The 12,019-nt window shown below is 35.9% G+C and overlaps 1 protein-coding gene across 4 annotated transcripts in view; it reads left to right on the top strand.

Annotated features, from left to right (window-relative positions):
- The window catches only part of SPECC1L (sperm antigen with calponin homology and coiled-coil domains 1 like), a 70,036-nt gene that overhangs the window by 39,943 nt on the left and 18,074 nt on the right, over positions 1-12,019 (top strand). For all 4 annotated transcript variants that reach the window (XM_066978884.1, XM_013173622.3, XM_013173621.3 and 1 more), the window contains exons 11-13: positions 1,280-1,363; positions 3,178-3,334; positions 6,094-6,196. In XM_066978884.1, the coding sequence (XP_066834985.1) occupies positions 1,280-1,363; positions 3,178-3,334; positions 6,094-6,196 (344 nt within the window). The remainder of the gene's footprint in view (positions 1-1,279; positions 1,364-3,177; positions 3,335-6,093; positions 6,197-12,019) is intronic.

Raw genomic sequence — 12,019 nt, 5'->3', positions numbered from 1 at the left:
TTTCTTAAGATAATACCCATATGACTCCAGACTGAATATTTCCTCTTGGTTTGGTATTCCTGAAGTCTGATGTTTTATAAAGGGTGCTTTTTTTCTTTTGGTAGCATTTCGTAATAGTTCATTCGTGCCAGATTTCCTTCTTGCTTTTGTTGAATGCATATTGAGGTTTTGTTCAATGCAGCAGGAGTTTTAATTTTAGAAACATTGATATTTTTAGGAATATTTAAATGCCTTTCCAAGAAGATAGTTTAGGATTCTTTCATTGTTACAGGGTTCATGGGTAGACATAAGCTTAAACACAAAATCAGTGGTACGCTTTATGTAGTTTCTTTGTTTTCATTACGATTAGTTAAATGCAGAAGCAGGAAAGCATTCCAATAGAGAATGTGTCTGACAGAATTCCTGTTCACAAGTGTGTGTGTGTGTATGTGTGTGTGTATGTATATATATATATGTATATATATGTGTGTGTGTATATATATAAAAGCAGTGTATGTTCCTTATGTCATGTTTTCAACTAGCGAAGTGGGTTTAACATTTTATTTTGAATCCTCGTTCACCTTTTTCATATTTTTGTACTCAAATTGCTGGCTTGTAATTGTAGCTACAGCAACATGAGTATGTAAACTTTATGCATGAAGTTTAAAGGTTTTATTTGAAGGAATATTAATTCTAAATAGTAACTAACAAAAGCTAGTTTCGATTAAATGCTACATAAAATTAGTTTTGCTGAAGCTTGATTTTACTCATTGTCAGAAGGCTGAACCAATCTTTCCTTAGGAAAAGTGAAGGCACCTTTTTGAGCCCAATTCATGGGAAAGTCAGGAGAGCAAGTTTTTATTTAAAAAAAAAAAAAAAAAGACTACCAAACAGACCAAAAAAGGAGGGGAGGATGACACCAAACAGTTCACAACAGGGGACAAACCAATCTGCTTTACCATTCCAAACTGTGAATGGCATATCAAACATTTTTTCTGGTGTGCTAAATGGGGATTCCTTGCTTGGACTTTGGGTTTCACAACTCATTTTTAATAGAACAGGACAAGTGTAAGAGAGGCCTTACTGAAAAAGGATTAAGAAGGTCATGATCTGTTCATAGTGAACTTCAATGGTAATGAACAAATTTTAGGCCTTTTCTTTTGTACGGATAAATCTATTGCTCTCACTAAAGTAACCAAACTCTGGCATTGGTAGGCAATATTCGTGATGCATACCTAAATGTCTTACATTTAACTGGAATCTTTGTTAATGGTGTTCTGTCTTCGTTTTCTTTGTCTAGAACATTTGTTGAGAACGTCGTCTACCAGCAGACCAGCATCTTTGCCAAGAGTACCCGCTATGGAAAGTGCCAAATCTATTTCGGGTAATAACACGTTTTCTAGATGACTAATAAAATTAGGAACTCTCATTTCAGTGCTGTACTTACAGATCTATTTTACTTTTTCAGGAGAGACCTTTTGTTTTCAGACCATCAAGGTCTTGTCAAAAGATTGTTTAGATATTTAAAATAGCTTACTTTTCAGTGTTTGAGTTTTCTTTTGAAGTATATGAGGAAGGAGAGTTAAGTTTGATGGTTTAATAAATAAAGAAATGCAATTTCATTGCATCAAGTGGAACAGAACAGATTTTTTTTTAATTGCTTTTCTAGTGTCATTATTGTTGCAAATAGAGATTTGCACAAGGATACTATACTGTATGGTTGAGTGTCAATCATGCATGTAAGAGCTGACTTATATGTTCCAAGAAATTCTACCTCGCTGTTACCTTTTACTGCTTGAATGTAGGATTTATTTTAAAGAGAGCGAGGGAGGCAGAGAAACATATTGTCCTTCTCTAGCTGAGCTATTCCATTTTTGTTTGTGATAAGAATTATTTTCAATGGCTGGAGAAGGTCTCTCCTTGAAAATTGGAGGATTGTTCTTTTTAGGTAACAAATGCATATTTGTATCTTACCTAATGCATGTAAATATTTTCCCATGTTACCTAGCAAAACTTCTACCCATTCTACAGGACAAAAGAGTGTTTGTAGTAAATCATTTTACAATAGTCTATTTGGTGACTGGAGAACCTACAAATATTTCCAGTTTTTACTCTTGGTGGTTTCTGCATTTTGCATTTTTTTTTTTAAAGAATTGAAAAATATAAGTTTTAAAAGGTTTCTAGAGACAAATCTTTAAGATTTGTAACACAAATAGTGGGATAATGTGAAAATGGTACTTCCTGTTAAACTAGGCAGAACCACTTTGAGAGGCACATATATATATATATATATACACACACATATACATACATACATATATATATGTATATTAAAATCCCTGTATTTGAATAAATGGTTTCAGGGGGAAAAAGCAGTTTAGTTCATTTTGATTTGTGCTGAAAACATCCACCCAAAATTATTTTTTCTCAACTTCTTGTGTCTGGTATTCATAAACTAATTTACTTGCCATAAGTCATTAGAAAATAACTCTCTGAAATATGTGGAGAGTCACACATTTGATTTGCAAACGTACAAACAATAGCGACTGTGTAGATATAAAAGGCGAACCTCATACTGTTAACTGGGATCTCTTCCATGTAGAGAAAATGTGACCATTCTACAGAATGTAATGCTTGCTTTTTTTTTTTGACAAAAATGTTTTGTCCTGTGATTAAAAACAAACAAAAAAAAGGCAGATTTTTCTCTGTGGAGTGTTGTTGGGTGGTCTCAGGTCAATCTTTAATTCGCCTGCTGATATTTAATTCAGGTCCAGAGCATCACATAAATGTCAATTCTTGGTTAAAATTAAATGGAAACAAAGCAGCTATTAGCTAAATTACTTTTTTCTTAGCTACATAACTGCATGGACTAGAGAAAAAGTGTGTGGTTTGATGTTAAAATTTATTTTCATTCATGAAGTCTTCCAAATGGAAGTATTGAAATATCATTATACCATTAGATGTGTTCATTGAATTATCTTATGATACAGCCTGTATGTCAAAACAAAATGTTGGTAGTGCACTTGAAATACTTGATACTTCTTCACTGGCAAGTACCAAGAAAAACGTCAAAGCCTAGGACTGTATATGGATTTCCTTTCATGGTTTCTGAACTAACATTTGTCAGAGAGCAGGAATAAGTTCAAAAGGTTTTATTGTTTGTAAATGATCAATATATGGATATTTTTCACTGTATAGTGTCTCGAAGAAGTAGTGAAGAAATCAAACGGGATATCAGTGCACCTGATGGAGCATCTCCAGCATCTCTCATGGCAATGGGTACCACCTCCCCACAGCTATCACTCTCGTCTTCCCCTACAGCATCAGTCACCCCTACAACCAGAAGTCGAATAAGGTAAAAGCCCTTTTCTGTTATAAACCAAAAAGTGTTAATTTCATAGCTATCTGTTTGCATATATCTAGGATATAATGTTGGCACCAAGACTGCAGATTTTACTGCCACCCATGCAACAACAATCTTTGGAAACAAAGTGCTTCCTGCAGCTCAGTATACTTTTCAGAGCTTATATGGTCAATGCTACGATTTTATGCTCCACTAGAAAACCAAGCTAAATCATGTCACTAAATAATATCACCACATCAGTTTAATATACCATGAAACCAAATCCAAGAAGTGAGCTACAGCATATTGTAAAAGCCTTTCAGAGTGGCTTGCACTTGGAGAGAATGTGATAAACTTGAAATTTATTAATCACAGCTGAGGACAAAAAGTTGTATGACTGGGTCTTAATTCCAGACACTTCTGAATAGCCAGGACTGAATGGGCCTGTGTTATTTGTACCACACTTGAAATCATAATGTGAATCTAAGTAAGAATGGCCAGGCACCCCTCTCTTATTAGTATGATAAAAAGATAAACCTTTGCAGATAGGAAAAGGTTTAAATTTATCAATCTTATCAGTTACAAGGACTTCAAAGTATTTAAGCTTTATGTTATGCAAGTGAAGTATGTACATAGTCTTGCCTCTTAGGTCAGGAAACTGACAGACAAAGGTAAAATGACTTTTTCAGGCCTATTTGACACAGATCTTCTTGAGAGTTTTTGTACAGCAGAAACATTAAATCCTTAATGTTCTGAGACATTACAATATGTAATAATTGCATTATAAAATTGTGAAGTTATTTACAGCTGCGGATGATACTGAAAATGTTTTCCTGAAATCAGTTGCAACGTGTCTCTGTGTTGCTCTTTTCACTGTGCAGAAATTAAATTGAGTTTGGATCTGTTACTTTATCAACAGGTTACTTTATCATCAACAGGTTACTTTATCAGCAGCAACGTATATTGTCTATGTTAGCACTTTTGTACATACACTATGTATGCATGTAATGTAGACCAAGTACATGCAGAAATAAAAAAGACTAAAAGACCTATATATGAACTTTGAACTGGTAGCATAAAATTCATTGATGGCAGCCTGAAGGCTGTAGAAAATATGTGGCGTTTCATGATGTAACTGTACAGTTGTAATCATGATAATATGCTGCCCAAGCACTGCCTGAAATGCCAAGCCCTATAACAGGAGGAGCAGTGTACACTGCAGCAGTGGGTGCGTAGCGATGAATGAGCTCTCTGGAATACTGCTCACAGTGCCGCTGCTGGACTTGAGTGTGTTTTTGTGATAGAGTTTCTCGTTTTCCCCTACCTTTTTCTGAAAGTCGTGGTAAAATAAACAGTTATTGCTATAGTACACTAAAACAAATATTTGAAGTTTACTGTTCCTGTTCTAGTTGAATCTTTATTGGCTGTGTTGATTTCAAATTAAGTTAACCTAATACACTAACTTATAAGATTTGTATGTCAAACTATTTTTCATTGTCTTCATACAACTTATGCTAATTTATTTCCTTTAGCTGTGTTCTCATAACTGAGAGAACTTGATATAAACCATGTGCATTTACTGGAATTTGAGAACAGGTTGTACAGCTCCTCCATGGCTAAACAGTAAGGTTTAGCATAGAAAGGGAGCTTGAAATTTGAGGTCTAATAGGTAGTCCCAAACCTCTGTGCTGAAGTTCTCGTAGTCTTGCATAATCCTCGTTGTAGATTAAATATGCAGTCCCATCATTATTTGTTTTGATGACCTTCTTCGACCTCCTCTGAGCTGGACTTCAGTAAGGCCTTTGACATGTGCCCCATAGATCCTCAGGGATGAGCGGTTGATGTTTGGGCTGGGCGTGTGGACAGTGAGGTGGGTTACAAATTGGCTGAACGGCTGGGCCTGGAGAGTGGTGGTCAGCAGCCTAGGGTATGCTTGGAGGCCAGTTACTAGTGGAGTACCCCAGAGGTCAGTACTGGGTCCAGTTCTGTTTGCTATCTTCGATAATGGTCTGGATGATGGAGCAGAGTACACCCTCAGCAAGTCTGTGGATGACAGAAAATCAGAAGTGGCTGATGTGCCCGAGGGTTGTGCTGCAATCCAGAGGACTTTTTCCCTTCCCCAGTCTTGCCTTCAAGAAGAAATGACGTAAGATAATTTGACAGTGGAGGTGAAATTAATTGATAGCTTTTATTGGGAACTGAGCAGTGGTTTTCAAAAAAAGTGAATCGTTACTGTGCCAATGTATCAAATAGCAGATCAGCCTAGCAGATCTGCCCCCGCCTTTTTGAGAACTCCAGTTCTCAGGCAAATGTTCTGTTAGTAACAACGTGCAGCTAATATGCAAACCTGTTGTTTCAAGGTGACATTTGTAATCAGCCTTGAAATGCAGAAGAGATAGCATCAGTTTATTCTCTTTCTAAATACAAAATAAAGTCACTTGAGTTAGCTTAATGGTTCAAGCTGGAACTTGACATGTTGTGAGTTGAATTTTCTAAACTCTACTCTCTAAACTCTTAAGAAAATATCATTGAGAATGAAATACCTAGAAAAAAGTTTAGTTTCAGGAAAAAAGGATTTGCTAATGAAAGAATTTCTCCAAAATAATTCTTAAGTCTACAGGTATTCGTGTATTCAGTTTTTCACTCAGTAATGCTTCACCTTGCTACTTTCACTATGACAATAATTTGGGTTTTTTTGAACTTTGCAATATGTATTTCTGTTGTCTAAGATACGTTACTAGCTATAAGTTGTGCTTCTCTCTCATTACTAGGGAAGAAAGGAAAGATCCCTTGTCTGCCCTAGCAAGAGAATATGGAGGATCCAAGAGAAATGCCTTGCTGAAGTGGTGCCAGAAAAAAACAGAAGGCTATCAGGTAACTGCAGAGTTGTTTAACATAGCATACTTGTAGTTGCAACAAATTAGAAGCTGCCAATAGCATAAGCCAGCTTGCTCCACAGTTGACTGCATAGATTGCAATGGCACTGGTATGTACTGTACTCTCTTCTTGGAACACATGCTACGAGTCCTAACCTAACTAACATTAATAGCTCCTTAGTCACTTTGCTCCACGTTGTTAATGATTTTTTTCTTAAGGGGGCAGCTGTCCTCCTATTGAGGCACTTCACAACAGCTTTTTACAGATTGCACTTTGGAAACTGTAACTTTCAGTTACAGTTGGATCTTCAGAAATTTAAATTTTAATGTCTCCCCAATGCAGGTATAGTAATGTTTCTTGGATTTTAGAAAGATTCTTTTTTTTGAAAGGTAATTAGTCCGGTTGTATTTGGATCTGTCAGTGTGCTCCCATTTAGTCTCTATTTAGGGACAGTTTGTTTTCTGAAGGTTGCATTGTCTTGCATTTTGTACTTGGCTTTCTAATACAGTTCCAGATTTTTTTCAATTGGTCCAAATGTTATCAGAACTCGAAAGAAGTAACAAGATAACTATCCAGAGTTCTCCTGATTACATTATTTTTTCAAAAGAATAGTGGCTTCAGCAAACTAAACCAGGATGTTAATAGTCTGACCGTGATGTATTTGTTTGGTTAACTTGTATTGAAAGTGGTTGGAATTCCCAACACAATCCTCAGTTTAAGAACTTTACTCTTTCAATGACTTGAGACTCACAATGCAGGAGGAAGTTCAGAGCCGCATAACAGGATGATCGCCCATCCATAGGAAAAGTCGTCTTTCAGTACAATGGAGACGCTTGTGGTATAATCCCTCCCCCCTCTTCCTCTGGCACGTCTAGTGCTAAACTGTGCTATTTCTGAGGATAAGCTTCTTTGTGGAAAGAGCCTTTCTCCTTCCCCGCATTTCAAAAAAGGCAGGATGTTATATTTCTGTATAAATCCTGTAAAACAGAATGCAAAAATATTTTCCCATAGTGTCTTGAAATGAAATACAAATTTGACAGCTTCCTTACCTGATTAGGAAAAGTAATAGGAAAAAAAATCCAAATTTTTCATTCTATAGCTGTATGCATGTACAAGAGGTTTTTTTTGTGTAGATTGCTGTTTAAGACTACTCTTCTTGAACTTTATAGATGCTAGTAGAAGAATAGGTTTTGACACTTACTGTACTTGTTTCAACAACTGTCATATTGTTCACTGATTGTCGCTATTGGAAACCATAGCATATAACGTCTGTAGAACTAATTTATGCCTTCTTTTGAAGGAGTGGGATAATACAAGGAGGTTACATGATGTTAGTTTTTGGAGAAGAATGTCTTCCACTTCAAGCATACTCATTTTTTGTCTTTGTTGTAAAGAATTTAGTTTTTTTCAGCATCACCTGAATTTCAGTTCTGATTGAAATCATGTAAGTGGTGTTCTAATGTTAAAAATACATCTAATACTGTATCCTTTCTGAATGGTGGTTATCCAGCTTTTTGACATCTCAAAAACATTATCAATACCAGATTTATTTTTGGAAATAAAAGCTTTGAGTTTTAATTTTGTGTTAAAAGTGTGGATTCAAAAGCGACAGGCAGTAAACAGGTATCAGAATAATGAACATCTCCCTTCCTCATTCAATTCTAGTTCTCTTCCTCCTTCCCTCTCCCCAGATATCACCAGGGTACCTTTTCACACCTCCAGCTCCTCCTAGTGTCCTATACTCTGTGACAATCCCTTTTATACCCAGCATTTCCCATTGGTACCACTTCTGCCTTTCTGCTATGTCACTGGTTGCTTGTGTTTGGATTGCCATCTGGGCAGGAGCCAGCACGTGCTTGTCAGGGCTACCTGCATGCTGGCTACCAGCCGGCACCTGGCTCTGAGCTGCCACGTGAGCCAGAGGGCCCAGAGAAGTCCTCAATGTCCCTGCCTCTGTTCTCTAGGAATAGCTGTAGGTCCAGATTCTAGCTAGTTATAAAAACAGTATTACAGACTCAGCTTGCACATATTTTTCATTTAACAAGTTCTAAAATGACCTGGAAGAGTTTAACCCTGATTTTGAGGGGGAAGATGGGGATGCAGAAGGGGGGAGTAAAAGGGAGTCCTGGAAGGCTTTTGTTTTTGCGTGCTATTAATGGGACAAAATTGACAACAGAATTATTTCAATGGTTTTAATACATATTAGTAGTCTTACTAGATCGATAAGGAAAACTCAGCTTCATAAGCCAATATTTGAGTATGTCTTTGCACCCGTGGAAAGATGTGTTTATGTCTTCAGTAGTTGCCAACTACAAACACTTTAGTTTTGTTTTCTCAGTCTCATCTGGAGACTGTCTCACGGGTGTAATTTTCTATGCATACATGTATTTAAAATTGTATTACGCATGGTATTATGCACTGGATATTGGAAAACAGTTGAATAGGCTAACAAATAGTAATCAAATAGCCAGATATAAATCTTAATTAAAATTAAAAAAAAAAAAAAAGAAGCTTTAAGTATACGAGTTATGGGTGAGTTGCCAGTTGCTTAAAATTTTAAAAACAAGATGTGATGTAGTTGGCTTACCCTTACTGATGAGCAGCAGCATATGATTAAATATTATTCTCTTTGAAGACAAGCTGTAGTTCTTGAGCTGCTTTTTATTCCATTTGTTGAAAATCCTAATGGGGGAAAAAAAAAAACCATCCCAGGTCTGTACTGTTTCATAGACAGAAGGTTTCCTGTATCCATAAGATACTTTTGTACAATACAGTACTACTTAATTGCTTGCAGCAACCAGTATTTTTTTGTCTGCTTAAATAAAAAGAAAGAATTACTTCTGCTCTCCTATCCCTCCAGGAAATTATTTTTAAGCATTTAATCAAAAGTCTTTAAGTATCTGTTTTAGAAGCCTGAAATTTTGTGAACACTAAATAATTCAACGACAATAGCATTGTGGAACTCTTATTTCAGCCCATTATAGTGGGAGGATTTTTTTAAACCCTTCATACACATTCACAGACTTTTATGCCAAACTTTACTTTCCAATTCTGACAAATACATAGTTCCACATACGATTTTTTAAAGCAATTGTAATGCATTCACAGAGGTGAGAAACTTAAGATTTAAAAAAAAAAAAAAAAAAAAAAACCCCAGTACTTAACTCTGTTTAAAAACTATAATAAATTACCAAATTGTGCAGTTTTCTTGATATATTCAAGCAAATTTGGAAGGAAATTGATTAATAGAACGGTTGTAGTCGTGAAACAATATTTAACTGTATTTCCAAACCTAGCATTCTTTTGAGGAGTACCTCAATAAAAAAAAAAAAGGTTAAAACAGCCAATGAGAGTAAGAAATTCTTCCTGATGTAAGAAACTGTATGACTTTATCTGATATTGTTGTTTTTAATACCCATGCAGTCTGAATGCTGTTTGCAAGCAAGAATGCTCCTTGACACTTTGCTTTGAGACTGGCACTCTGCAGAAGGGCACTGCAGAGCTAACAGCAGGCAGGTTCCCTGTCAACTTTTATCTAGAGGCTGTTCAGTCCAGGCAGCATTGCACTCACTAAGATAGTGTGAGTTTAATTCAGGACTCAACAGAACCCTAAGCCGTGAAAGAGCGGAGTTGGTCTCTTAAGATAAGTTGTGTGTGTGTGTTGTTTTTTTTAGCACATAGATAAAGGAGCAGCGAATCTCCATTAGTTTTCAGATGAAGAGGGCACAGAATACTTGAAATTTGATCGTGTGTTAGCTTTATTCAGGGCCTGACATACTGATTCAGCGTTCAGTGCCAAGTGCTGCATTTTCCAGAGAGAAGAGAATCCTCCTGGCTCCTCTAAAATATGTGCAGTGTCATAAAACTGTCATAAATTCCAGATATCTTCAAAGTACAACGCAATCCTATCCAGCTGTTACAGAGCATTTACCCTAGCTGAAACACAGCTACTTTCATTTTGAGTACATAACTAATAAAAGTCCAAAAAAGGATGTGAGCGTGCATGTTTCATGTTAAGAATGGGACCAATAAACAGGATACGTGCATCCTTTACCCGTTCTTATCTACAGCAATATTTCAATTTATTTTCCATTTTTGTCAGCATTCTGAGAGAGGATTTACTTCCAGAAGTCTAACACAAAAGAACGATTTGTCACAAGGCTGCTGCAAGAATATACAAAAAAAAAATAGCTTTCTTTGAGTTTTTCATGCCTTCTAATGACAGGTGCACTGAAAGATATCCATATGGTAGCCTTGAAGTACCTGTCCTTTAATTATGGAATTAAATTAATTAATTTTTCTGGGAAGGCCACCTAATTCTTGTAACCTGTACAGATCAAATCATGTCTCAAAAAAAATAAAAATAAAAAGCCACACTTTTTATCCACATGGCAGCAATTAAAAAAAAGCTAAGTTTTGTATTTTAAATACTCTGGTGACATACAGAATTCGGTGACACGACTGTACTTGGTCACAATAGGATAATTACCTGTTGAAATGATTGTGTGCACTGAATACATCTGATTTGAGCCTTTGTTAAAAAATTGTTTTTTGATCTGGAAGGTATAAAATTATTTATAGACTAACACTATTAAAGACTCCATTATATTTAGTCAACATGTTAGGATTCAGGCATTTCTTGGCCACTTTTAAAATGAAACTGGCTATGTAGGAGGATGTGAGTTTGACTTTCCAGAGGCAATTACTGTGGGACCAAATTGAGGTAGTTCGGGTGAATTATGTTATAAATCGGGCTTTAACTCAGTTAACTCAGTGTTCTTGGCCTTTATTGCTGTAGCAGACTATGTAACATGAAATTGCTGATATGTATCTGTAGTTGTAAATATATTTTGTTTTTGAAATGGAAACTTCATTTTAAAATGAAGTTTCATCCCTGCCCATGGCAGGGGGGGTTGGAATGAGATGATCTTTAAGGTTCCTTCCAACCCAAACCATTCTGTGATTCTATGAAAATAAGTCCAACATTTGCTTTGGAAAGAGCACCGTCTCTGTAAACCTTGAGAAATATCTGATATGGGGGGGGTGAAAGATTTCTTGACAACTGAGTGGTACCTGTCTTCCACCTAATTAAAATATGTTCCTTATTTCTGTCCTGTAGAGGGGAAAGAAACAGGTGATTAGTATATCAAAAGATCATCTATTCAGTGCGCATCAGTCAAAAGAATTATTTTATTATTTTATTATATGCACATGCCTTGTTTTCTTTTTCTTCACCTCAATTTCATGGAAGAAAGCAAAGGCTTAGGATTCTACCCAAGGCTAAGATTTGGCAGGTTATTTTTGGAGTTAGTGTTTTGCTTCCATTGAGGATAAGTTGCAAATGAGCTGGTTGGAATAAGCATGCAGGCGATCTTCAGGTAGTTGTGTGGTTTATTGTTCAGTTACAGCACTAGGTGTTCTTGCTGATGAATATCCAGAAGAGGCCAGAACAAAAAAAAAAATAATAAAAAAAAATGATTAGCATAGGATGTACTTAGGATTTCAGCCACATAACAATCCTAGACTTCAATAAGTAATCCAAAACAATAGTTAGTTTTGTCATTCAAACATGATAATAATGCAAACTTCATATTCTGTGTATTTTGTGTATTTGTAGTGATTGAGCAGTGTGATTATGAATCTATGTGTACTTAATGTTATGTTGAATGCACCTTTCAGTTAAGAAATGCTTTAATTTCTTTTCAAATTGTAAATGTAGAGTAACAGAGTTAAAGGTAGAAGATGCTTCGGGTTGCTTTTTAAAAAATCTTTTATAAACATCTTTGTAAACACCAATATTATATTCTACTCAAACTATTC

Source organism: Anser cygnoides, chromosome 17 (genome assembly GCF_040182565.1).
Source record: "Anser cygnoides isolate HZ-2024a breed goose chromosome 17, Taihu_goose_T2T_genome, whole genome shotgun sequence".
Taxonomy (NCBI): domain Eukaryota; kingdom Metazoa; phylum Chordata; class Aves; order Anseriformes; family Anatidae; genus Anser; species Anser cygnoides.
The sequence above is the reverse complement of the archived record's forward strand: the minus strand, read 5'-3'. Positions and strand labels throughout refer to the sequence as shown.